Here is a 24,123-nt window from a genome sequence, read left to right as displayed (position 1 = left end):
TGTTCTTCGTACTTATTTCTCCTGGAACCGGAGACCGAGGACGTATATTGTAGGATGGAATATTCTGAGAGACTTTGTACTTTAAGGAATAAATCACTTTATTATAACACTTGCTTTTCTTTTATTGTTCGAAAGCGAGAGCTAGAGAGCCAGAGAGCCAGTCTCGGCCACGCGCACGGATATTTATTCGCGTCGCTTAATTTTCTAATCACCCGTTATATGGTGTCGGCGACAGTTACTGGGATTTGCCCTTAACGCCATCTATTCGCAACTTTGAATCTTACAGCTCAGCCATCTTGGCCTTTCGCGCTGTCTCGGTGCGTCGGTTAGTTTACAACTTTATCGGTAACAATTTTATAATGTTAATAATTAGACGCAATATTATTTTGGTTAACATCGTGAAGATTGACAAGAGTTTGTTATGAGCTAATTTACAAAGGTAATTACATCTCTTTTTACATATACTTGTACTTATTATCACAGTGTAACATATATTTGATATAACTAATTGCACAACAAAATAATATTCTATTACTAATATATATAATTAATTATTTTCGGATTCGTTTAACCTGACTCATGGTTTTATCCGGTCAGACGACAGTATTGTATTCAAAGGCTTGGCTGTTAAATTAAAGTCTGGTATGTCATGGATGACATATCGATTATTCCCAAGGCTCTTCGCTATAAAGTAAGGACCTTTATATTTCGGTTTAAACTTAGAATTAATACTAGGTGTCTCTAGTGTCTCTAACTAATACGTAATCACCTTCTTTATATAATGTTGGTTTAATACTATGCTCCTTATAAATTTTATTATAGTTTCTAATCTGTTCAGTCGCTTGAAGAGCTTTATCTCTAAAATTATCTCTTTGATTTTCCAGATCAGTATCAACAGTTGCGAGGGCTTTAGTGAACTCAGCAAAAGAAGAATCGGTGTGATTTCGCTGATCAAAACCAAACAAAAGCTTCGTTGGACTGGATTTGACATTTGAATAGTAAGTATTATTAATGATATATTGAATCGTTCCCAAATGTTGATTCCAATCGCTAGAAGTGTCTAATAATTTAGTGAAAGATGATTTAAGATATCGGTTCACTCGCTCCACCATTCCATTAGCCCAAGGTGCCGCTACTGCAACTTTTCTATGCTTAATATTATTCTGACTAATAAATTCAATAAATTGCTTTGACGTAAAGGCTGTTCCTCTAGTTACTAATTCTACTGGTCTTCCAAATGTATTAAAGATTTTATTCATATGAAATATAACTTCATTAGTGCCAGTTGACTTTGTCGCAAACAACCATGTGAATCGAGTAAATGCATCTACAATTACTAATATATGTTTGTAACTTTCAGGTATATCCTGCAGTGGACTGAAGTGGTCAGCATGCAGTATTTGCAACGGTGAACTAGGCAATGGATATAGAGCAGTCTCTCTCTCGAATCTATTTGAAGAATCATTCGCCATAAGACAGGTAAGACAGTTCTCAATATAATTATACACTTTCCTTCGCAAGGAAACCAATAATTTTGTCCTATACCATGTAATGTTTTCTCTGCACCGCAGTATGCCATATTATCATGGTGAGCTCGCAGAATGCTCCCTATCATAGATTCTGGCACTACAAACTTCAAGTGCTCATTTTCACGCCGATATACAAGACCATCTATTAAATTGAACTTATCATTGTCTTGCATTTCTAATTCTTTTGCAATTTCTTGAATTTTAGAGTCGGCCAACTGTCGGAATTTCAACTCTTGTTCCAGAGGAAGCTCATTTATGTACGCTATACTACGGCTAAGAGCGTCTACGTGTGACATACCAGATCGGTGAGTAATATCGAATCTGTAATTTTGAAGTGCGAGAGTCCATCTCGCTATTCGTGGGTTTAAATTCGCTTTCTTCACCGCATACACTATCGCACTACAGTCTGTGACAATTGTAAAATTTAATCCATACAAATATAAATGAAATCTATTTACAGCACGTACAACAGCTAACATTTCTAATTCGTAACTATGATATCTACTTTCAACGCTATTTGTGGCCTGACTAAAATACGCAATCGGGGCCCACGAGTGATTTGCCTGCTTCTGAAGCAAAATCGCACCGAGGCTCGTACAACATACATCCGTGTGCAACTGTGTTTCAGCAGCCGGGTTATATAAGCACAACACTGGAGTCGAAGTGAGTTCAGACTTTAATATTTTAAATGCACATATTTCGATGCACATATTATCAAATTTGAATTCTGAGTCTTTTTTGAGTAGATTTTGTAACGGACGAACTTTATTCGCGTAATCTTTAATAAACCGCCTAAAATAATTCGTAAGGCCTAAAAATCTTTGTAACTGTAAACGATCTATCGGTTGCTTATAATTTTTAACAGCTTCCGTGTGAACTCAATGTAATATCGTGTGTGAACTCAATGTAATATCGTTTCCAGAAATTATATATCCGAGAAATTCTATCTCACCTCGGAGAAATTTGCATTTTGATAAATTCAACGCGAAACCGTATTTTTTAAGAATCAACAATATTTCTTTGAGTGTTTCTAAATTTTCTTCAATCGTTTTAGAAGGAATTAATACGTCAGTCAATATAAATTATTACTTTATCATCTCGAATGAATGGATTCAATATCTGTATTAATCTTTTTTGAAATTCGGCCGGTGCTTCGCAATAACCAAATGGAAGTCGTTTAAATTCAAATTGTCCATCGGGTGTGGCAAGTAAAAATACTTGTTGAATTCTCATGAACCTTATAATCTGATGAAAGCTATCTTTTAAATCAAGTAATGTGACAACCTTATTATTACCAAGTCTAGCGAGACATTCTTCGATTACAGGAAAAAGATATTTCTGTTTTATTACTGTTTAATGGTCGTAAATCGACGCATAGTCTCATGCTACCGTTTTTTTTTTCTTTATAGGTACGATTCTCGCGCAATACGGGGACACGCTCGGCTGGATAATACCCCGTTGAAGTAGATCATCCGTGATTTGGCGTATCTGGAGACGCTCGGAATGTGCGAATCTCCGTGGCGCATACGCGTATACAGACTCATCTTTGAGCCTGACCTTGACCGCCTGCTCGACTTCTATCGATACGATATCTTTAGTTTTAATCTCTCGCAATATCGTTTTAAGTTGTTTTTGTATTTTATATTCAAAGTCGATCGGAAGATTGTCTATTGTTTGCTCGTCGCTATTGTTCTCGTCTTCAATGTTAAGAGGCAAACAGGCAAACAATTCCATGTTATTATTTTGCCCTTGAGCTAAATGCACGAATATTAAAGTTAGCTTTTCCTTTGTTAAAAAGTCACGACCTATAATCAAATCTGCTTGAAACGAGTCGTTTTCTAATACAAACAAAGTTATTGAAAAATTAATCGCGGGGATTCTACGCAATAATATTTGAACTGTAACTGTTCCGCAAATTTCTAATGACTGATTACTGAGATTTTTTAATATTCTATATGTCGGACTTAATCTAACGCGCGCCGGTTTTATATAATCGCAATATACGCTATTTTTTACAAATGAAACAGGACTCCCTATATCTACTAACGCTTTAAAATTTCTTCGCTCACCCAACAGGCTATCGATGTGGACCATCGATGACGAGCTGACGAAGACTCTCCTGGACGACTGCCACCACGTTCGTTGTGGGATGATCCTCCGCAACCCCAGCCGTCGTCGCCTCGGTCGACTCCAGCCGCCATCGCCGATGTTCCCGGTTGTCTCTGTCCTTTTGAGTCCTTCTTTTTCAGGAGAGGGCAATCGAACCGTCGATGTCCTTTCTCCTTGCAATAAAAGCAATTTACCTCACCTTTGCAATCTTTGTGACCATGGCCCTTCTTCCCGCAATTCCTGCTTTCCTTGGACTTGGTCGTCATGTTTGCCGCCGACTTCTTCTCCTGCTCAGCAACGCCGTATGTGATCCGCCGCATGGACTCCATGAAGACGTCCACCGTCACCGCGTTTATCGATAGCGCTATGCCGCGCAATGATGATTGCGTGATGCCGCTAATCAACAAGTGGATCTTGTCGATCTCAGCCAAATCCGCCCGATGCATGAGAGCTAGCTTATCGATGACGTACTCGTCGAAGGTCTCCTTGCCAGACAACCACTTCCTGCGATCCGCTGCATCGTCTTGAAGAACGAGACCCTCTGATCAAAGATTTTGATCAGTTCGTCTCTGAGGCCCGTCCACGACTTGACCGCTGCTCCGGTTTGAATATCAAACCACCGGCGAGCCGATAACTTGCTGGAGGCTGCCAGCAAGGTAACTCCGTCGCTAGATCCATGAAGCGACCTTCTCGATCTTCCTGACTCACGATCACACGTTCTCTTTCTCTTTGCCTGCGAACTCCGGGATTTGAGAAGCCAACGTCTGTATCGAGTTGCCGCTCGACCACGCGGAGGCCCTGGAATGACCCGCTTCCTGGCTCCGAATCGACCTCGGTGAGGATCCTGATGGAACGGGGTCTGGAATGACTGGCTCTGGAGCGGCGTCCGTCGCTTGTGGACCTATGCTCCTCTGCGCCCTGAGGACATCCATCAGCTGTCCTAGCTGCCTCTGCTGCTCCTGGAAGCAACTTTGTTTCCTCGTTCTTCATCCTGCCGATGGATAACGCCCTGCAATGCGTCAACCATCTGTCGGAAGACATCCGATTGCTCCGGTGAATTCGCTCGTCTTGAAGGGCCTGCTTCCTCTTCGGCATCCTCCTGATCCGGAGTTGACTCCAGCAGCTCTGCGACCGGTCCGTTCTGAAGATGGGCGATGATCGTCTCGATGAGGTCATACTTCGTCCCCGTCGCTGATAGGCAACATCTAGCCGCTTCTTGTCGCAGTTGCTCGACTGTGAGTCTTTCTAAAGCTGCACGATCCATTTTTACAAACACGTGCTCCGTGCTAACGCCCTTTTTCCCTCTCAGGTGTCTTGACCTTGAGCTGTAGCCGTACAAAAAATTCTGGCAGCCGGTAGAATATCTATCCGTTCCGGATTGAGAGACAGAGAGCTAAATCCCACTTCTGAAGGCTGAAAGGAATGCTCTTCGCTTATTTCTCCTGGTGCCGGAGATCGAGGACGTATATTGTAAGATGGAATATTCTGAGAGACTTTGTACTTTAAGGAATAAATCACTATTATAACACTTGCTTTTCTTCTATTGTTCGAAGGCAAGAGCTAGAGAGCCAGAGAGCCAGTCTCGGGCACGCGTACGGGTATTTATTCGTGTCGCTTAATTTCCTTATCACCCGTTATGTAGTGACGGCAGCAGTTACTGATTTGCCCTTAACGCCATCTATTCGCAACTTTGAATCTTACAATTTGATATCAAATTTCATTACGCAGATCTTGCTCGGTTTTTGTTATCAATTTGCTGTCAAAATTTCGCCGCACAGATCCTACTCGATTTCTACCATCAATGTGCCGTCAATTACATCAGTAGGTTTTACTCGATTTCTGTCGACAATTTAATATCAAATTTCAGTGCGCAGATCCTGCTCGGTTTTTGTTACCAATCTGCTGTCAAAATTGCGCCGTACAGATCCTACTCGGTTTCTGCCATCAATGTGCCGTCAATTATATCAACAAGTTCTGCTCGGTTTCTATTGACGATCTGTTGTCCAGTTATGTGAACAGATTTTGTTGTATGTCTGCTGACATGCTGGCAACATGATCGAACATATCAATTTCCTTATGCAAACTGTAGTCTTTCTGCCTTTAAAATTTGTAATGGGTGTTTGACGAAAATCTGTTGTAACAGATTTGGCTATCTGGGTATCATCAACGACAGAGATTCAGTCTCCGAGAAGTAGTCCCTATCGTAACTTCCACGTATGCGTCCGATGTAATTGATGCGATGCTTTGTGTAACTAGCAAAACGTCGGTCTGTTTTGAACTTGCAACTGGGTTTGATTAAATACAAAATTTCCTTACAATACCGTCGCATGTTTCACGTAATAAAAGCCCATGTATAAATTGTTCGATTAACATGCTGTCAAGGAACTCATCGTATTCAATATTTATGCAATATGCAGAGCTGTGTCTAAGGCATAGTACAAAAGCAGCAATAGTTTCTCCCTTTGTGTATGATGTGGCGGAATTTAATATTTTCCACAAATTTATTTCTTGCGCGGTCAAAGTGGCTAATTAATATTGAACGTAACTCGTTGTAGATTAGGTCTTCTAGTGGCCGCGGGTTGATTAAAAACTTGAATACATTATTTAATTCGCCGCTCATATATACGCGAGCATAATTTGCGTATTGTTCTTCGAGTATCTTACTCAATTAGAGGGCCCAATCGAATTTCTTAAAATAATCTTCAACTGAAGATCCTTCCGCTAATCGGTATTCATTGGCTGCATTCGTGAATCTGATTGATGTATGCTCTTAGACTTAGCCAAAATTAAGAGCCTACACTAATCAAGTTTACGAATTTTACAACAGTTGCAAAGCAGCTTTTTCTGTTGAACGCAGCCAATAACTGCGAGCGATGGTGACTTCGGGACTGCGACGCCAATGTCTCACCAGTAATACTTGCATTAGTCGTTGCTTGCGCCGCGGACGACTAGATAGCGCTGACCATCATGCTTGTGATCGCTTGTAATAGCTCTGGGGGAACATCCATCTTGGATCCCTGGATCTAACCCTTGTAGTAGTCGCAGATTCGATGATTGGATTTTGCCACGAATTCGCTCGTATTCCTCTTGAGCTTATGAGATCCTACTTCTGACACCAGTTGTATTTTTAATGTAGGAAGGGAGATTGATAGTGACACAATGATGCACTGATCGTACGCTTTATTCTTTAAGAGCGTTTTACAATGAGTGGAAGACAAGGACTGTGACGTGACGCTTTTGAGCTCCGTCACCATTGCTCTGTCGAGGGGAAACAGCGTGCGCGGGGTCGTTCCTCGCGCTTGAGAGGGAACTTAAAATAACTATACTTTGATTGTTTAGACCTATTTAGTCTTAATGTAAGATCCGCGAATAAAGTGCGGCTGCTGTGCGAGCGTGCGTTATCTCCTTTGTACATGAAGATACAGCAAGATACCGGAAGGAGAGGGAGCCGTATAGGAAGATACCGGATATACCGCAGAAGATACCGAAGATACCGCAAGAAAACAAAAGGTCAAGTAATAAGGTCCCGCGCCGCCGCTCTTTATAATGTAATGGGAGATTAAATCTGCATTTTTTCAGATTGATAAAGAAACGGTAGCAAATCCAGACGACGGTGATGAAGGCAACTTTCCAGGCAGCTGACTGGAAAACAGAAATCTCGGAAGCAGACGCGGATACGGCCTGGCCAGCCGTTCACGTCCCCGATAATCGGCATCATCACAAGTTACCGTCGCCCGTGGATTCTGGACCCCTGCGTAAGGGCAACGCCGTACAACAGCAGCAACTTTTGAGGGGGACGGAGAATCAATCCCCATTTTTCCCGAAATTGACGAAATGCGCGGAAGATCGGCGCGGGATCCGAGGACCTCACGGAAGCACTTGAAATTCGTCACTGTTCGGTGAGCTCGTGCCACGAATACACGTGTGACGAACCACGAGGAAGCGACCCCGAAGGAAGCCATAGCCGACGATCAGTGTAAGCCGTCGCACAGGTAGCCTAATTATTGTTCATCCGGGATCAGTTGGCGTCGTTTAGAGATACCGTCGCAGGGCGACGAATATTTCGTAAAGCTACCGCGTAAAGTAATTGTACTTGTACCGTAATTGCCGGACGCCAGCTGTCCCCGGGTGTCGCGGATTTGTTCCTCTCAGGGGGTTCGCGCCGACAGTCTCGTGCCGTACCGTAGAATTTGATATCGTTAATTACCGTTAAATGTTGTTTCGTGTCATATTAAGCGTGTAGGTTACCGTTATGTTACGTGCCGAAATCTAAGTCCTAGCGTGACGTGGCAATTTTGGTCGTTTCGTATCGCATATCGAAAGGCGGGATTTGCGCGAAAAATTTCTTCGCGAGCGTGTGTTACCGTAAATGAACAATTCGCTCTGCAAGAATATTTGTTAACGCGAAATCTCCGCTGAATCATCTTCCTGTTACCGCTTATTCAAAAATTCTATTGTTCGACTTAGAGTCTTTGTTGCCGAGTACACAAGGTCGCGAGAAGACCGTTAAATAAAGCAAACAGTTCCGCATAAACATTGTTACCGCTACCGTTTTCCGAAGCCTTGGTTTTTCTGCCAAAAATATACCGGGAAATATTATCGCCGATTACCGTACCGTAAAATCGATTCGAGATATATCGAAATTTTTGAAGAGACGTGTGCCGTTGAAACGATACTAACAGGATACTCGATTATGATCTTCTATTCATTATCCGTTACTGTTGAATAATTGTATCGCAAATTACCGTCAACTAGTGTATTTAGTTCTGTTCGATTAATATCGAGATTCGCGCGAGGCTCGTGCCTCGACCTGTGTTCCGAAGTCGTACGTGTTGGTTGTACGCCGACCGCGAGTTCTATCCTGTAGTCGATTACCGCTCATTATTAGTGAATTATTGTAAGAAATACCGTTCAATTTATATCGAAATCTAGCGGCGGGTCTCACGACTCCGGCCGTGTTTGGAAATTTGACTGAGTATCGTATCTCGCGTATGCAAGATTATCCCGCTGTAAATTATGATTTGAGCTTCCGTATCGCGAGTTGAGAGATATTATCCATCACTTTATTACCGCTTTCATCGTTGTATTATAGTCACACATTTTGAATAGATCGTTTCCGTTATCACGATCCCTGACCTTCGCGTCAGTCGTTACCAGTCAAGTCCTTTGTCTTTCAAACTCGGATCTTCGATTGTTTATATTCCGAGATTTATCTGTTCGTTCTTAGTTGGTTTTTTTTTTGATACCGAATTATACATATATTGATCTTATCTCTGTTATACCGTTTACTATCTGTACCATTATTATTCGTTAATATATTTAGATAATGATAAGTAAAATAACTGACTGTCGATTATTTCTCTCTCCTAAATACTGTCTAGCGCTCTCTCTCGACATCTAATTCACAAAGAACTCTGCCCCTCTGCCAAATACTGAGCCCGGGGTTACCGGATCTTGCCGTTACCGTATCGTTATCGTGGCGCGGAAATACCGCGCCTGGCGCCCAATTACCTAAGTTACCGTCTTATAAGTTACCGCATTTTCAGTTACCGCACGATACCGTTTCTCAGATACCCTATTGAATTTTTATAATCTAATTTTTATACCGGCCAAGACCTTGCACGCTACCTCCTCGAGATCGGCGTTCTCGAGGCGGGCAACGGCGTCGCAGGACATAGATTAAGTGAGTCCACGAGAGAGAGAGAAAGGGGGGTGGGAGATTCCCACTTTTATGACGGATTCTCAGTGTGCATAACAATAAAGTCTCATACATAACAAATATCGAATTTACCGTTTAAAACATAAATCCGTAGAAGCTGCAAAAAAGCCAGGATTGATCAAAGACAAGAAAAATCAGCCGAATTCGAATTATTTGAATAAGAAGAAGATTTTTTGTATTCATTTAAATACGAAAAGTTTTAGATATGAAAAGTTTTACGTTTTCCTCAAAATTATGTTTTTTAAACGGATCACGATATCTCAAAAGCTAAATCGATCGAGAACTTGTGTGTGTACTTTCAGCAGATATGTTGCTATCATTTCAAATAAAGTTAATCAAAATTTATTTAATTTCCCAGTTTTTAGTCATGAAAAAACAGAGAAAAATCGATAGTTAGATCAATTTTTGAAATTATTTAAATAAAAGTAATCAAGGCTCTACTTATTCAAAAATACAATTAGTTATAAAGGGCTTGTAGAGCAAGAAAACAAGTTTATTCCAAAAGTCTAATTATGTCAAAAAAAATACATCAGAATGAGTCTATGTCGACGATGACATTACAATAATACCGAACAAGCAAAAACATATGTACTATGACGTGATGCTTTTTGAGCTCCGTCACAATTACCCTGTCGAGGAGGAACAGCGTGCGCGGGGTCGTTCCTCGCGCCTGAAAGGGAACTTAAAATAATTATAATCTTACTGTCTAGACTTTTTAGCGTGAATTTAAGATTTATGTAACGAGTGCGACGGCCTGTGCGTGCGTGCGATACCGCCATTGTATATGAGGATACAGCGAGATACCAAGAGGAGAAGAAAAAAATACCAAAATACGCAAGAAAACAAAAGGTCATGTAATGAGATCCCGCGCCGTAGCTCTAATTCTGCAAAATAAAAAAAAAAAAAAAAAAAACACGACAGCGAAATAATACCGAAAGAAGAAAAAAAAGACAGGATACGCCGGCAGCCGTCCGTCAAAATAGTCAGATACCGCGTGGATCTGGCCTGGTAAGGGCAACGCTGAAAGGGAACTTAAAATAATTATAATCTTACTGTCTAGACTTTTTAGCGTGAATTTAAGATTTATGTAACGAGTGCGACGGCCTGTGCGTGCGTGCGATACCGCCATTGTATATGAGGATACAGCGAGATACCGAGAGGAGAAGAAGCTATACCGGAAGATACCGAAAATACCGCAAGAAAACAAAAGGTCATGTAATGAGATCCCGCGCCGTAGCTTTCTTAATTCTGCAAAATATTAAAACCGAATAATTTCAGATTAAAAGACGGCAGAACATCCGGACGACGGAGCTGAAGATAACCTCCCAGGCGGCCGACTGGGGAATGAAGAAGATTCCGAAAAAGACGAGGATACGGCCTGGCCAGCCGGTCCCGTCTCCAAGAATCAGAAATACGTCAGATACCGTCGCCCGTGGATTCTGGGTCCCTGTGTAAGGGCAACGCTGTCAAACAGCTGTAACTTTGAAGAGGGCGGAGAATCAACCCCCGATTCTGCGGGATGCGCGGAAGATCGGCGCGGGATCTGAGGGCCTCGCGGACGCAGATGAGATTCATTACTGTTCGGTGAACTCGTGTCACGTGCACACATCCTGAAGAGCCTAGAGGAAGTGACCCCGAAGGAAGCCGTCGACAGTAAGCCGTCGACATCGATCATTGTAAGCCGCCGCACAGGTAGCATAATTATTGTTCGTCCGGGATCAGTTGGCGTCATAATTTCGAGATACCGTCGCAGGGCGACGAATATTCCGTAGAAATTATCGCGTAAAGTCTTTGTACTTGTACCGTTAATTGCCGGACGCCAGCTGTCTCCGGGTGTCGTGGATTTGTTCCTCTCAGGGGGTTCGTGCCGACAGTCTCGTGCCGTGAGATTTTGTACCGTTTAATACCGTTAAATATTGTATCGTGTCATTTAAAGCATATATGTTACCGTTATGTTACGTGCCGAAATTTAAGTTCTAGCGTGACGTGGCAATTTTGGGCGTTTCATATCGCGTTCTTCCGCGAAAGGCGGGATTTGCGCGAAAAATTTCTTCGCGAGCGTGTGTATAAATGAACAAACGGCTCTGCAAGAATATTTGTCAACGCGAAATCTCCGCTGAATCATCTTTCCGTTATCGATTATTCGAAAATTCTATTGTTCGAACTTCGAGTCTTCATTGCCGAGTATACAAGGTCGCGATAAGACCGTTAAATAGAGCAAACAGTTTCCGCATAAACATCATTACCGCTACCGTTTACCAAAGCCTTTGTTTTCTGCCAAAAAAATATCGTGAAATATTATCGCCGATTACCGTACCGAAAATTCGATTCGAGTTATATCGAAGTTGAGTAAGATATGTATGTCGTTAAATTTATACTGAAATTATATCCATGTGTTATATATCGGTCATTATTAGCCGTTGTTAATTTTCTGCAGTAGAAGTTACCGTCAATTATCACATAAAGTTTAATTCGAGTGATATCGAAACTGTACATGAGGCTCATGCCTCCAAGTGTGTTCTGGAATTGTACGCGTGTGCTGTAGTCTAATCTTAAATCTTCTCTGGCATTTAGTTACCGCTAACTACCGTGGGTTATTGCAGGAAAAATAATACATATTATATTGAAATCCGTTAGCGAGGCTAAGGCCTCTGCGTATGTTTCGAAATTTGACATAATTCGTTCTAAAATTGTATAGAGCCTTTCGCCGCGAGTGATTATCTAATTCTCATTGCGGGTCGTGAAAAATTATATTCGTTCCGTATCGCTCTTATTATCGTTTAAATCACATCTTTTGAGATTCGTTATCGTTATTATTGTTCTCGACCTTCGCGTCAGCCGTTATAAATGGTGAATACTTTGTCTCGCAATCTCAGCTGTTCGATTAGTATGTTCTGAAATTTATCTTTTTTTTCCGTTTGTTTTTTTTTCTTGTTGTCATATATCGAATATTCTCTCTTATATTAATCTTATCTCTGTTATACCGTCTTCTATCTGTACCATCATTGTCTAATATATTTAAATAATTATAAGTAAACTAACTGGATGTCGATTATTTCTCTCTCCTAAATACTGTCTAGCGTTCTCTCTCGATATTTAATTCACAAAGAACTCTGACCCTCTGCCACATACTGAGCCCGGGGTTCCCGGATCTTGCCGTTACCGTATCGTTATCGTGGCGCGGAAATACCGCGCCTGGCGCCCAACTACCTAAGTTACCGTATTATAAGTTACCGCATTATCAGTTACCGCACGATACCGTTTTCCAGATACCGTACTGAATTTTTTTTTTATAATCTAATTTTTATACTGGCCCAGACCTTGCACGCTACCTCCTCGAGATCGGCGTTCTCGAGACGGGCAACGGCGTCGCAGTACATTATTAAAGGCGAACAAATTTTTCCATTTTCATTTTTCTTTATTTATTTTTTGACATTATGATTATGTATTGTGCGACGTTTCTTCAATTGAAATTATACCAACTATTCGCAACACTCCTCGAGGTGTTGGAGAGGAGAGCGCGAGGGGGGAGCGAAAACGTCGTCAAAAAAAGGTAGCGAAAATAATACACTCGAGCTCGGCGAAACAGGGATGGAGGGCGTTCGTGCGCGAGCCGCGGCGAAGCGGAGGCCGTTTCGATAAGTATATCGATAAGTTGGGCGCCAGATGCGGTCTTTCACGCATCAATTTTGGCGAAATGCCGAAGAAACACGAAAAACGATAGCCTGCTTCGCCACGGGCCGACTAGTTCGCCTAACGGTAGAGGAGAGGGATTTTGGAGGAAGTCAATTGATTATGCGAGACTTCACTAATTCGACGTTCGACAGATAAAAACGGAGATCGACAATCACGAGAGACTAACACTCAAATAAATTACGCGAGCTTAACAAAGAAATATAACAGGTTTATTGATAGGAGAATAATATATATAAAAAAAAGAAAATTAAATAACAAGTCAGAGAAAGAGCGGAAGTTCACAATAGATTCAAAATTATAAGAAAGTGAGATATACAGTAGGTCGAATTAATCGTGATATCATTAACAATTCAATCGCATCGAAGGTTTCCTCGAACTCGACAAGCTAAGAGAGCACTGAGGCATTCCTGTTATTTATCCGAGCCCGTTTTTATGGCTGGAGTTCGCTCAACTGAACGATATTTCTCAAAATACAACGGAATCTCGATACCGAAATTTTTGCGAATAATACGTCTCAAAAGGTATCGGAAATTTCGGCAGCCAAATCGACGTCTTATCGTTCCGGTCTTTTCTTCGCAGTTTCTCAGTTCGCTATTATAAACGACAGCCTAAGAATTAGAGACAGGCTAATCACGTAGCGAAAATAATTATTGATTTTGCGAAGACAGATCTCATATGCGACAGGCGAGCGATATGTTCGATATTCGATAGCCGACGGCGGCCGGAGATTTTTCTCTCCCGGCGTTTCGCCTCTTTCCTTAGCGCAAGCAGCTCAGATTTCACTCACGGTCGTACTTTGGTGATCATCTCGCACCGCGACGCATTCAACAAACGAGAATTATCACCTATCACGCTCTATTCACTGACATAATAAGCGCGACAAGGACGCAAATACTTTCACGCATACCGTATTAAACGCTCACACGCACACTTAATAATCGATTACATCCACGTAATTAGACACAAAAATCGCCCAGAGATAATTTGCGGGAATGTTCCACGCGGCAACGACAGCGATGCGACAACACGGGCGGCGTACGCTTTTCGCGATCTTTCGCGCACGCGGTCGATATTTGGCGGTCAATAGCTACGCGTAATGAACACCCCGAAACCCAGAGAGAGACGAACGTTGCCTTATCAATTAATGCCTACGTTACGACTGTCCGCTATTCCTCACTTGTCTCCAATCGCCCGAAAATCCACGAAAATCGACGGCTCGGCACAAGGCCCGAGCGGTCGCGAAACACGAAAATGGCGACGGCGACAGAACGACCGGCTGGCGGACCGAATCGCATACGTGGCTTACAAAAAAAGGATGGGCAACCTCACCGATATGAGTCCTCGTGCTGGGGATGGTCCTCGGCCTCGTTCTCTACTCGTTATCCAATGGCGACAAAGACTCGCACACAAAACGACAACTAATAATTGCGATTACTTCAGTCGAGCGCCCGCACCAGAGTGAGATCCATGGATGCCCCGATTCAGGGTCGATAGCTGCGTCAATGACCGCGCAGAGGGATGCGCAGTTCCGCGACCAATCATGTACGCGCGAGATCCTGGCGCCTCGCAACACGCAAGGTACTGCGCCCTGTGCGAAACGGTCCCAAATTCAAATTTTGGCTTTCGCGGGCCCATTTTTTAATGGCCTGGTGGAGGTTCTGCTGTCGCTTTCCCCTCCCGGAGGATAGCACCGATCGGACCTTCGTCCCCTTTTTTATAGGAGGAGGGGCAACGTTATTCCTTGGCGTCCTTTGGCTCGATTTTTCGGGCGCTAATTTCCTTTCCGTTTGCTGTCGAAAAGCCGTGTCGTAGATCGGTGCGGAAAATCCCTCGACGTCTTCCTTCCTCCGAATGTCCTCCGGCGAGTTGCCCAAGTGTTCATTAATACAAAAAAATATACACAAAAAAATTAATAAAGAAACGTGAAACGCAATAATATTATTCCGTTCGATCATGCTCTCTTAATCTGGCTTTTGGCGCGACCACTCGGCCCGCGCCCCGTCAAAATTACCGGGGCGGATGGACGCGCGACAGGACGGCAATGTCACAATTGATATCCAACAACCACATTTAATGCGTTTAGTAGATCATAATTTTTAACTTGTAATTCCGTTAATTTTCATTCGTATTTATTTATTATGCGTTTATTTTAGTGCGTTTATTTAATTTTTAAGTTTTAACTTGTAATTCCGTTAATTTTCATTCGTATTTAATTATTATTATATTATTGCGCTGAAGAGGATCGAAAAATCGATCGAAACGTTCGCCTTTAATAATGTACATATGTTTTTGCTTGTTCGGTATTATTGTAATGTCGTCGACATAGACTCATTCTGATGTATTTTTCTTGACATAATTAAACTTTTGTAATAAACTTGTTTTCTTGCTCTACAAACCCTTTATAACTAATTGTATTTTTGAAATTATTTATTAATTTTGTTCTAACTGCTTTGAACGATAAAACTGATAAAACTTAAAAGTCTTTTTGTTTTAGATGAGTTGAACGACCGAAATCATGGTTATAAAATATCTTTTGGTAATTATGCATAAAAGAGGCTCAAATGTGTCATTGACATATGTTGTCAAGATTATATCTGTAATTAATATTCTCAAGGTTTTAGCCGGCGGTTTTAATGATTTTTATCTCCAAAAATATTGATGTGAGAAAAAAATTTTAAGCAAAAAATAAAGCCGCTGAAAAACTCTACAAAAAAAGTTATATGCATTTTTTTCGTAAACCTACTATTTTAGCTGTTATATGAAAAAATAATAATTTTAAATACGTTTAAGAGAATTTAAATTTATATAAAATATAATACAATTTAAGGGTGGAGTTCCGAATAGGTGAACCCTCCGATTTTTTTTAGACTATACTATTTTTTTGTATTTTTGTGCACTGATTACAAATATGATAATGAAAATTTGCGACTAGGTCATTTTCAAGGTCAAAACTCCAAAAAATTGCAAAAAATATCAGTTTTTTGACATTATTTCGATAAATATTCATGTATCAAAAAAATGTTTCAAATAAAAGTTATAGTTCTTGTAAAAATATATCATTTATGTTCTATACATTTTTCGCGTAAAATTAAAAGTTTTCGAGAAAATCGATGTTAAAGACGTTGCATATCGTTCAGTTGTACACAGAAGCTCCTTCGAAAAAACTCTGGGGATGAAATAATTTGGACAAAAGACTCTGGGGTTAAAACGATTTGGGAACAAAGTAAGTCGGGGGCATATTATAGAGGGGTTCGGGGGGCGAAGCCCCCCGAGGGGCAAACGTAGGAGCAGGAAAAGGGGGGTGCAGGGGGGTTCGGGGGGCGAAGCCTCCCCGCCTATGATATAGCTAATATCTATTATAAAAATTTAAAATAACTTTTAAACATAATATGCTTTTCACCTTGCGTTGGGGTCTTGCTAATCTTTTCTGTATCTATTTTTAGTATATTTTAGACTCATCAGATTTTTAGTAAGGCGAAGATTTAATAAATATAAATTCTATACAAGAAAAAAAAATGTAAAAAAAATTAAAAAATACAAAAATACAAAAAAAAGTATAAAAACAAAAAAAAAATTGTGTCAGTTCTTTGTCACGTCCTAGTCGTTGACTCCGGGCTTGGCTGAGAACGAAGAATATATTAATGTTTTCTTTCATGTTTCTTAGTGCAAAGAGAGAGGATCTTTTCTTTTATCTCATTATTTTCGAAAACTATCAGTTTTATGCAAAAAATGTATAGGATATAAATGATATATTTTTACAAAAACTACAACTTTTATTTGAAATATTTTTTTAATACATGAATATTTATCGAAATAATGTCAAAAAAGTGATATTTTTTTCAATTTTTTGGAGTTTTGACCTTGAAAATGACCTAGTCGCAAATTTTCATTATCATATTCGTAATCAGCGCACAAAAATACAAAAAAATAGTATAGTCTCAAAAAAATCGGAAGGTTCACCTATGCGCCACTCCCAACTTAACATATACCGTCATTTACCTATTTACCACTAATTTTAGTCTTTAACGTCGATTTTCTCGAAAACTTTTAATTTTACGCGAAAAATGTATAGAACATAAATGATATATTTTTACAAGAACTATAACTTTTATTTGAAACATTTTTTTGATACATAAATATTTATCGAAATAATGTCAGAAAACTGATATTTTTTACAATTTTTTGGAGTTTTGACCTTGAAAATGACCTAGTCGCAAATTTTCATTATCATATTCGTAATCAGCGCACAAAAATACAAAAAAATAGTATAGTCTCAAAAAAATCGGAGGATTCACCTATTCGGAACTTTATCCCAATTTAATACAATTAAAAAATATCACAAATGTATGTGTACACACACACGCGGGGAGTGCAAGGGGGGGGGGCTTTGCTCGCCCTCCCACAAGAAGATGAATAGGGATGTATGTAGGAAGAGGTCGGACGTGTCTTACCATTTGATCAACGACAGAATCATTGACGCATATCTTGTGAAGAGAGCATTCACACATTTTTTACCATAACGAATAATTGCTAGAAAATTTTCGCAAACTAAAAAAATATGTGAGGCGCAAGTGACTGGATCAGAAATCGAATGCGAGTCTTTCGCTTTTCGGGCAATTGCTCTAGATCACTGGGCTATCCAGATCTCACACCTAATGCTGTTTTTTAACATAGTAATATGCTCCAGAATGATGTTGGTATCTCACTCGATGGATGCAATGCCGATTGTCATGGAGGATCCTTGAAAGATCGCTTGCTGACCAAATAAGTGCCGATGGACCACTCCGCCGGTAGGCAAGGTGGACCTCTTTACAACTTACAGCATATATCCATTGTGGTTGTACTCTTCGCAATGTGTCCCCTACCGGCGGGGGAGACCTTCGGCCCTCTTTGCACCCCCCCCCCCGTGTGTGTGTGTGTGTGTGTGTGTGTTTACATACATTTGTAATATTTTTTAATTTTATTAAATTTTATATAAATTTAAATTGTTTACCTTTTTTTTATTTACCTTTAATTTACTTTTTTTGCGTTTTTCTTCGACTTGCGAGTTCGACCGCTATTTTTAAATTTCATGTTCGTGTTCAGGAAGTAAAAATACGTAGAAATTGAGTATTCTTACCCATTATTTCATATAGATAGGTTTTCCGAAGGTTTACCTTATTTTTGTATTTATTATTTTTATCCTTTTTCAGCCTATATCTCCAAAACTATTTGAGTCCGAACCCTTATAAATATATGAAATTACTCGGGAAAATCTCCCCTATAACATATTTAAAAATGCAAATCGGTGAACAAATAAAATAGAATCTTTATGTCAATATTTCTTACATTTATTTGTTAATAACTTTTGAATAAAGAACGACTGCCAGCTAAAACTTTCAGAATGTTAATCAGGGATAACATCTTCACAACATACGTCAATAACATATTTATGCGAAGGTGGATCCTTTTTATGCATAATTACCTATCTTTTTTTTTTTTAAGACCATTATTCGGGAGCTTATTCCTCGATAATTTTACTTATTTTTAAAAAGTTATGAAATATAATTAAAAGTAAATAAATATTATATATCAAATGTCAGCAATAAAAATTCTTATAATTACTTTGTAAAACATTTCTAAAAAAAAGATTATAAAGAAACACATCTTATATTAGAATATCTTCTTAAATTTTTTATTTCTTCCAATTTTTGAATGCACAAATAGAATTTTGTCGAGATGATCTTCAGATCATCTCGGTAAGAATATTTTATCACATCCTTATTTATTTAATCGAATTGATTCTGGTATCTTGCTCCATTTAATCAATTTCACATTCTTCTTTCGCGGATAAGAATAACTTCTGTATAGTATGCGTAATTTTAACTAAAACACAAATATATACAGTGTGTGTGTGTGGTGTGTGTGTGTGTGTGTTGTGTGTGTGTATGTGTACAGGATTTCTCTAAAGTCTAATCCAATCCCTAAATCTCGATTTTATATATGGAGTAATATTTCCAATGAAAGTTTTAGGTTATTAAGCGAGACAGATGAAAATATGGACTTAATCTTGAGTGACCTTTTCAAAGTCAGATCAATGTGATTGATATTTTCTTAAGTGAAATCTCCCTTTTGTATGTTTTTATAATCTTTGTTGAGATTTTCAGAATACTATAACAAAATATTTTTTATTAAGTATATTTTGAATTTATAAGTACTTTTCCAATTATGGCTTGAAATAAAATTTCTTAATTTTATATAAACTATAAAATATCTCGTAAAATATTCTTTGATATCATACTACAATTTGGTATCAAAATAAGAGGAATCAACTGGTGTAAAGAAAACACATAATTGTTCTTTAAAAAAAACGTAATTGCTTTGCAAATTACATATTTTTTTTGAAAACAATTATGTGCTCAAGATCAAATCCATATTTTCATCATATTTCTCTTATATTTCACAATTTCCGTCTGAAATGTTTTTCCATTTCTAAAGTTTCCAAGAGCTAAATCACAGACTTTAAGGATACCCTGTATTGTATATACAGAGTACGCCATTTTAATGTCCCACCTCAAATACCGCCTTTTACAAAAAAATGTTTCGTACAAAAGTTGTATGGTTTTAAGGGGGACATAAGATAGTGTTATCAATTTAATCTTGAATAATTACTTGAAGGTCACGTGAAGGTCACCTTCAATTTTTAAATGGAACTTCCTACTTTTTATTACATATTCTTGTAGCTTATCTCGAGAGCTTTCCAAAACACTATAATTAAGTTAGTTTTCATTAGTACTTACTGAGTTTTATGAGGCTTGAAATAATTTCTTAATTTTACATAAACCGTAAAATATCTAGTAAAATATTCATTTTTCGATTATCTTATCTCAATACTTTTATGCACAAAATAATAAGAGGAATCAATTGTGTAAAGAAAACATAGTTATTTAGAGAAAACATAGTTATTTTAAGAAAAAATATGTAATTGTTAATTGCAAATTACATATTTTTTCTTTGAAATAACTATGTGTTTTTGTAAAAGGCGTAGGAAAAGAGATATTTGGGGTGGGACATTAAAATGGCCCACCCTGTATATACATATACATACATACATATATACATACATACATACATACATATATATATATATATATATATATATATATAATATTATATTATATTATATATATTATATTATATTATATTACATTATATTATATTATATATAAATTACATATGCAAGGTATCTGACGTAAGGTGTCCCATCGAAAATATAGTAGAACTCGTTAAACTGAATTACAAAGTCTTATATTATTTTACAAACAATCATATAAACTTTCGAGATATTAATTAAAAAAGATTGATCAATGAGGGTGTGATCCGCAGCTAGATCATAAGATACTCACGCTCTGGACATGTCAGCAGCAAGTGTTGCACAACAACGAAAAGATAAGACTTGGAGTACAGCCTAACATTTTTGTCATAGCAACGATAGCAAAATCTTTGATTTTTAGTTTAGTGTAACGAGATCTACTTATATATATTTTCAGTAGGACACTTAACGTCAGACACCCTATACAATCACAGATATATAAATAAAAAGCATACAATAAAACTTCGTTCCTCTAAATATGTCTATTCTTAATCAACATTTGTAAACTGTTAAATGTCATTTCGAATAAACTACAATCAACTTGATTGTTGTTTAATTTGCAAAATGACCAACAATAAAATTTTAGAATTTTTATAATAGAATTTCTATTATATATACATGATGTCCCATTTCAAATAATACGCTCAAATATCTCCAAAACGGTGCGTTAAATACAAAAATGTTTCAAACAAAAAGTTGTATGACGTGAAGGGGACCATCAGATGGTGACAATGATTTGACTTTGGAGTCATTTGAAGGTCACGTAAGGTCACCATCAATTTCTTAAATGGAACCCCTCATTTTTTATTGCATATTCTTGCTTATCTCGAAAGCTTTCCAAAACACTATAATAAAGTATTTCTTCATTGAGTACTTTTCGAGTTATGAGGCTTGAAATAATATCTTAATTTTATATAAACCATAAAATATCATCTAGTAAAATATTCATTTTTCGATTATCTTATCTTAATACTTTTTTGTACAAAATAATGAGAGGAATCAATTGGTGTAAAGAAAAAACATAGTTATTTTTAAAAAAAATATTGTTAATTGCAAATTACATATTTTTTCTTCGAAACAACTATGTTTTTTCTTTACACGAATTGATTCCTCTCATTATTTTGTACATAAAAGATATTTTAACGTTCTAGGACTTTTTGAAGACCCTGTACATCATTTCGGACGTAACAAAATGTAGGGTGGAAACATTGAACTCTAATATAATACAAACTGGAAAGAGCCATCAGGAGTGGGGGCGGCCAAACTTGGAGAAAGAGACAATCATATTGTATAGGTATCTGTATCCTTGTTGTGATTTTCTGATTGATTAATCGCTTCAGTAAAACCTTTCTCTAAAAACATTGTTCAAAAAATGTTTCGAGATAGTATTCAAGAAAAAATCTATAAATAATTCAACAATTTCCAGTTTCAACAGTTTCCTATGATTATATTCTTGTAACTAATTATCATCAAGAATACTTACTATGCCACATGGCATTAACAACACTGAAATTAATTGAGGCAAATGTTTTTAGTAAAAGATAGTGTTGGGTATTGCGCCTTCTGACAGGCGCTAAGCATTAGTGATTGACGATGTATTTATATTTCTTAGAATATATGTTTCTTAGAATATACGTTTCTTAGAAGTCGCGCCGGCCGGCTTATCTCTTAGCCAAGGACATCTGTACCGGATGGAGTTCGGAAAATCGCTCGAACGACTGTGCACACGGCACAATAATAGGAGGAGTATTAAAAGGCTGACCGAGAGACAGACCGTCGGAGCATAGGTGTGGTCGACGTGAAGAATAAACGACGTGCTTAAATCTTCTATTACTACTTCGGACTGTTCATGGATTTCAAGACATAATATTAAGACACAACGGCTTTTAACATTATCGGAAAATCAACAGACAAACACAACAATTGGCGCTGCGGCTTATTGAACCTGCAAGAAAATGGATCGAATAATTCAAGCGCTAGCAGAAACTGCGCAAAACCAGAAGCTGACATTACATCGGAGATCGGTGAGTCACAAAAGCAAATGGCGGAGATACTATCACATCGAATACTGAAAACGGACGATACTGCAAAATCGTCACAATTCTCAAATCTGGCTACACGGCTCGGTAAATTCGTTCATGATCCTACAAAGGGTAAAACCTTTACGTTATGGTTTGAACGACATAAAAGCACTTTCATAGAAGGAGCGAAGGGTTTAACCGAGAGCAAAGAGAGCTATTTCTTTATGCTCTCAGGGACGACGAGTATCAACAATTACTCAGTCATTTATCGCCGAAGAAACCGCATGAGATGTCTTTGGCAGATCTCGTGCAACATCTTCGAAAACAGTTCCATGATAATAAAATGTTATTTCAATGTCGTTTTGAAGCTTTCAATTTTCGTGCTTCCCCGCCAGCAACGGCTATAGAAATACTTGACAAAGTAAATGTTCTGGGAGATACCTTTGAGCTTGATAATTTCAATATCAACCAACTCAAAATTCTGCTCGGCTCACATCCTAAACGACTACACCTACTACGGAGCAAACAGTCCTTTTCAAGGTTGCATCAGAAAAAGAAAACTGCAAATTTCAAAATATTAGAGAAATCTGCTACGCACATGCGAACCGCACAGCTGATGTTATGTGCGTTGAAGGACAACGTTTCTCAGAAATCAATGCGGGCAGCCAATCAACGAAGAATTCACCTAAAAAGAAAGGTAAATATTACGAAAAGAAAACAAATCCTACTACACAGCATTACGAAAGAAAGACAAATTCTACTACATTATCGCCATGCCATGGCTGCGGTTCCGCAAAATACAGACGGGATGCATGTCGTTTTAAAAACGCAGAATGCAGAATCTGCAAGAAAACGGGACACATTGCTTATCGAAGCAACGAAATAAAATAAATGCTGTCATATTACAAGGTGTTCACAAGAGGCACAGGACATCGGTATCGCAAATTCGTGCATATTACTATCAACAACAAACCATTGAGAAGATGCAGTTGGATACAGGAGCGGACGTAACTACGATCGGGAGAGAAACTTGGACACGAATCCGTCGTCCAAAACTCCAACCTCTTACTACTTCATGTGTTAATGTCTCAGGACATCCAATGCATACCATAGGATTTTGTAATGCCTCACTTGGTTACAAAGACTATATGATAAAAGCACCAGTCATTGTACTTGATCCAGAAACTGCACTAACTAGCTCTCAAGCAATAGATGAGCTTGGCTTAATTACCTACGATACAGGAGTCGTCGGAAATCTGTAAATGATGAATACGATTACGGTAAACTCACTTCATAAAAAATTCACAGAACTTTTTAGTAGTTCCACAAGTGAATGCACCAAGATGACAATTCACCTGCGGCTGAAACCAGATGCGAAACCGAAACATATCCCACGACGTCCAATCTAATGCACTTGCATTAGAAGAACCAATGAGGAACTGGATAGACTCGTTAAAAATGGAATTTTAACGCCGACTTTTCGGCATGGGCTGCTCTCATAGTAGTTGCACGCAAAGCAAATGGGAAAATACGTATTTGTGCAGACTACTCTACAGGATTAAATGACTTGACGCGGAGGATTATCCGATCCCAGGTACAGAGGAATTTATGGCAAAACTTCGAGGAAGTTCTATCTTCTCACAACTAGATTTATCTGATGCTTATTTCCATCTAAGACTGGATGAGGAAAGTAAGAAGCTAACTACAATAAATACTCATCGAGGTTTATTTGCTTACAATCGGTTGGTTTTTGGATTAAAACCAGCTCCTGCAATTTTCCAACGTACGCTGGAACAGGCACTTACAGTTATTCCAGGCGTCTATCTTGATGGTATTCTGATTTATGGCCAGGAACGCACAGAGCACGATACGCGTTTACACACCGTGCTAAACCGCTTGCAAGAATGAGGTTTTCGA

At 38.7% G+C, this 24,123-nt stretch overlaps 1 protein-coding gene across 1 annotated transcript in view; it reads right to left on the bottom strand.

Annotated features, from left to right (window-relative positions):
- Positions 1-18,837: 18,837 nt before the first annotated feature.
- LOC105252679 (Y+L amino acid transporter 2) overlaps positions 18,838-24,123 on the bottom strand; it is a 53,245-nt gene continuing 47,959 nt past the window's right edge. The window contains exon 8 of the mRNA XM_025409323.1: positions 18,838-18,918. Coding sequence (XP_025265108.1) covers positions 18,854-18,918 — 65 coding nt within the window. The 3' untranslated portion in view covers positions 18,838-18,853. The remainder of the gene's footprint in view (positions 18,919-24,123) is intronic.

Source organism: Camponotus floridanus, unplaced genomic scaffold, assembly GCF_003227725.1.
Source record: "Camponotus floridanus strain SB8 unplaced genomic scaffold, Cflo_v7.5 scaffold259, whole genome shotgun sequence".
Lineage (NCBI taxonomy): Eukaryota > Metazoa > Arthropoda > Insecta > Hymenoptera > Formicidae > Camponotus > Camponotus floridanus.
The sequence above is the reverse complement of the archived record's forward strand: the minus strand, read 5'-3'. Positions and strand labels throughout refer to the sequence as shown.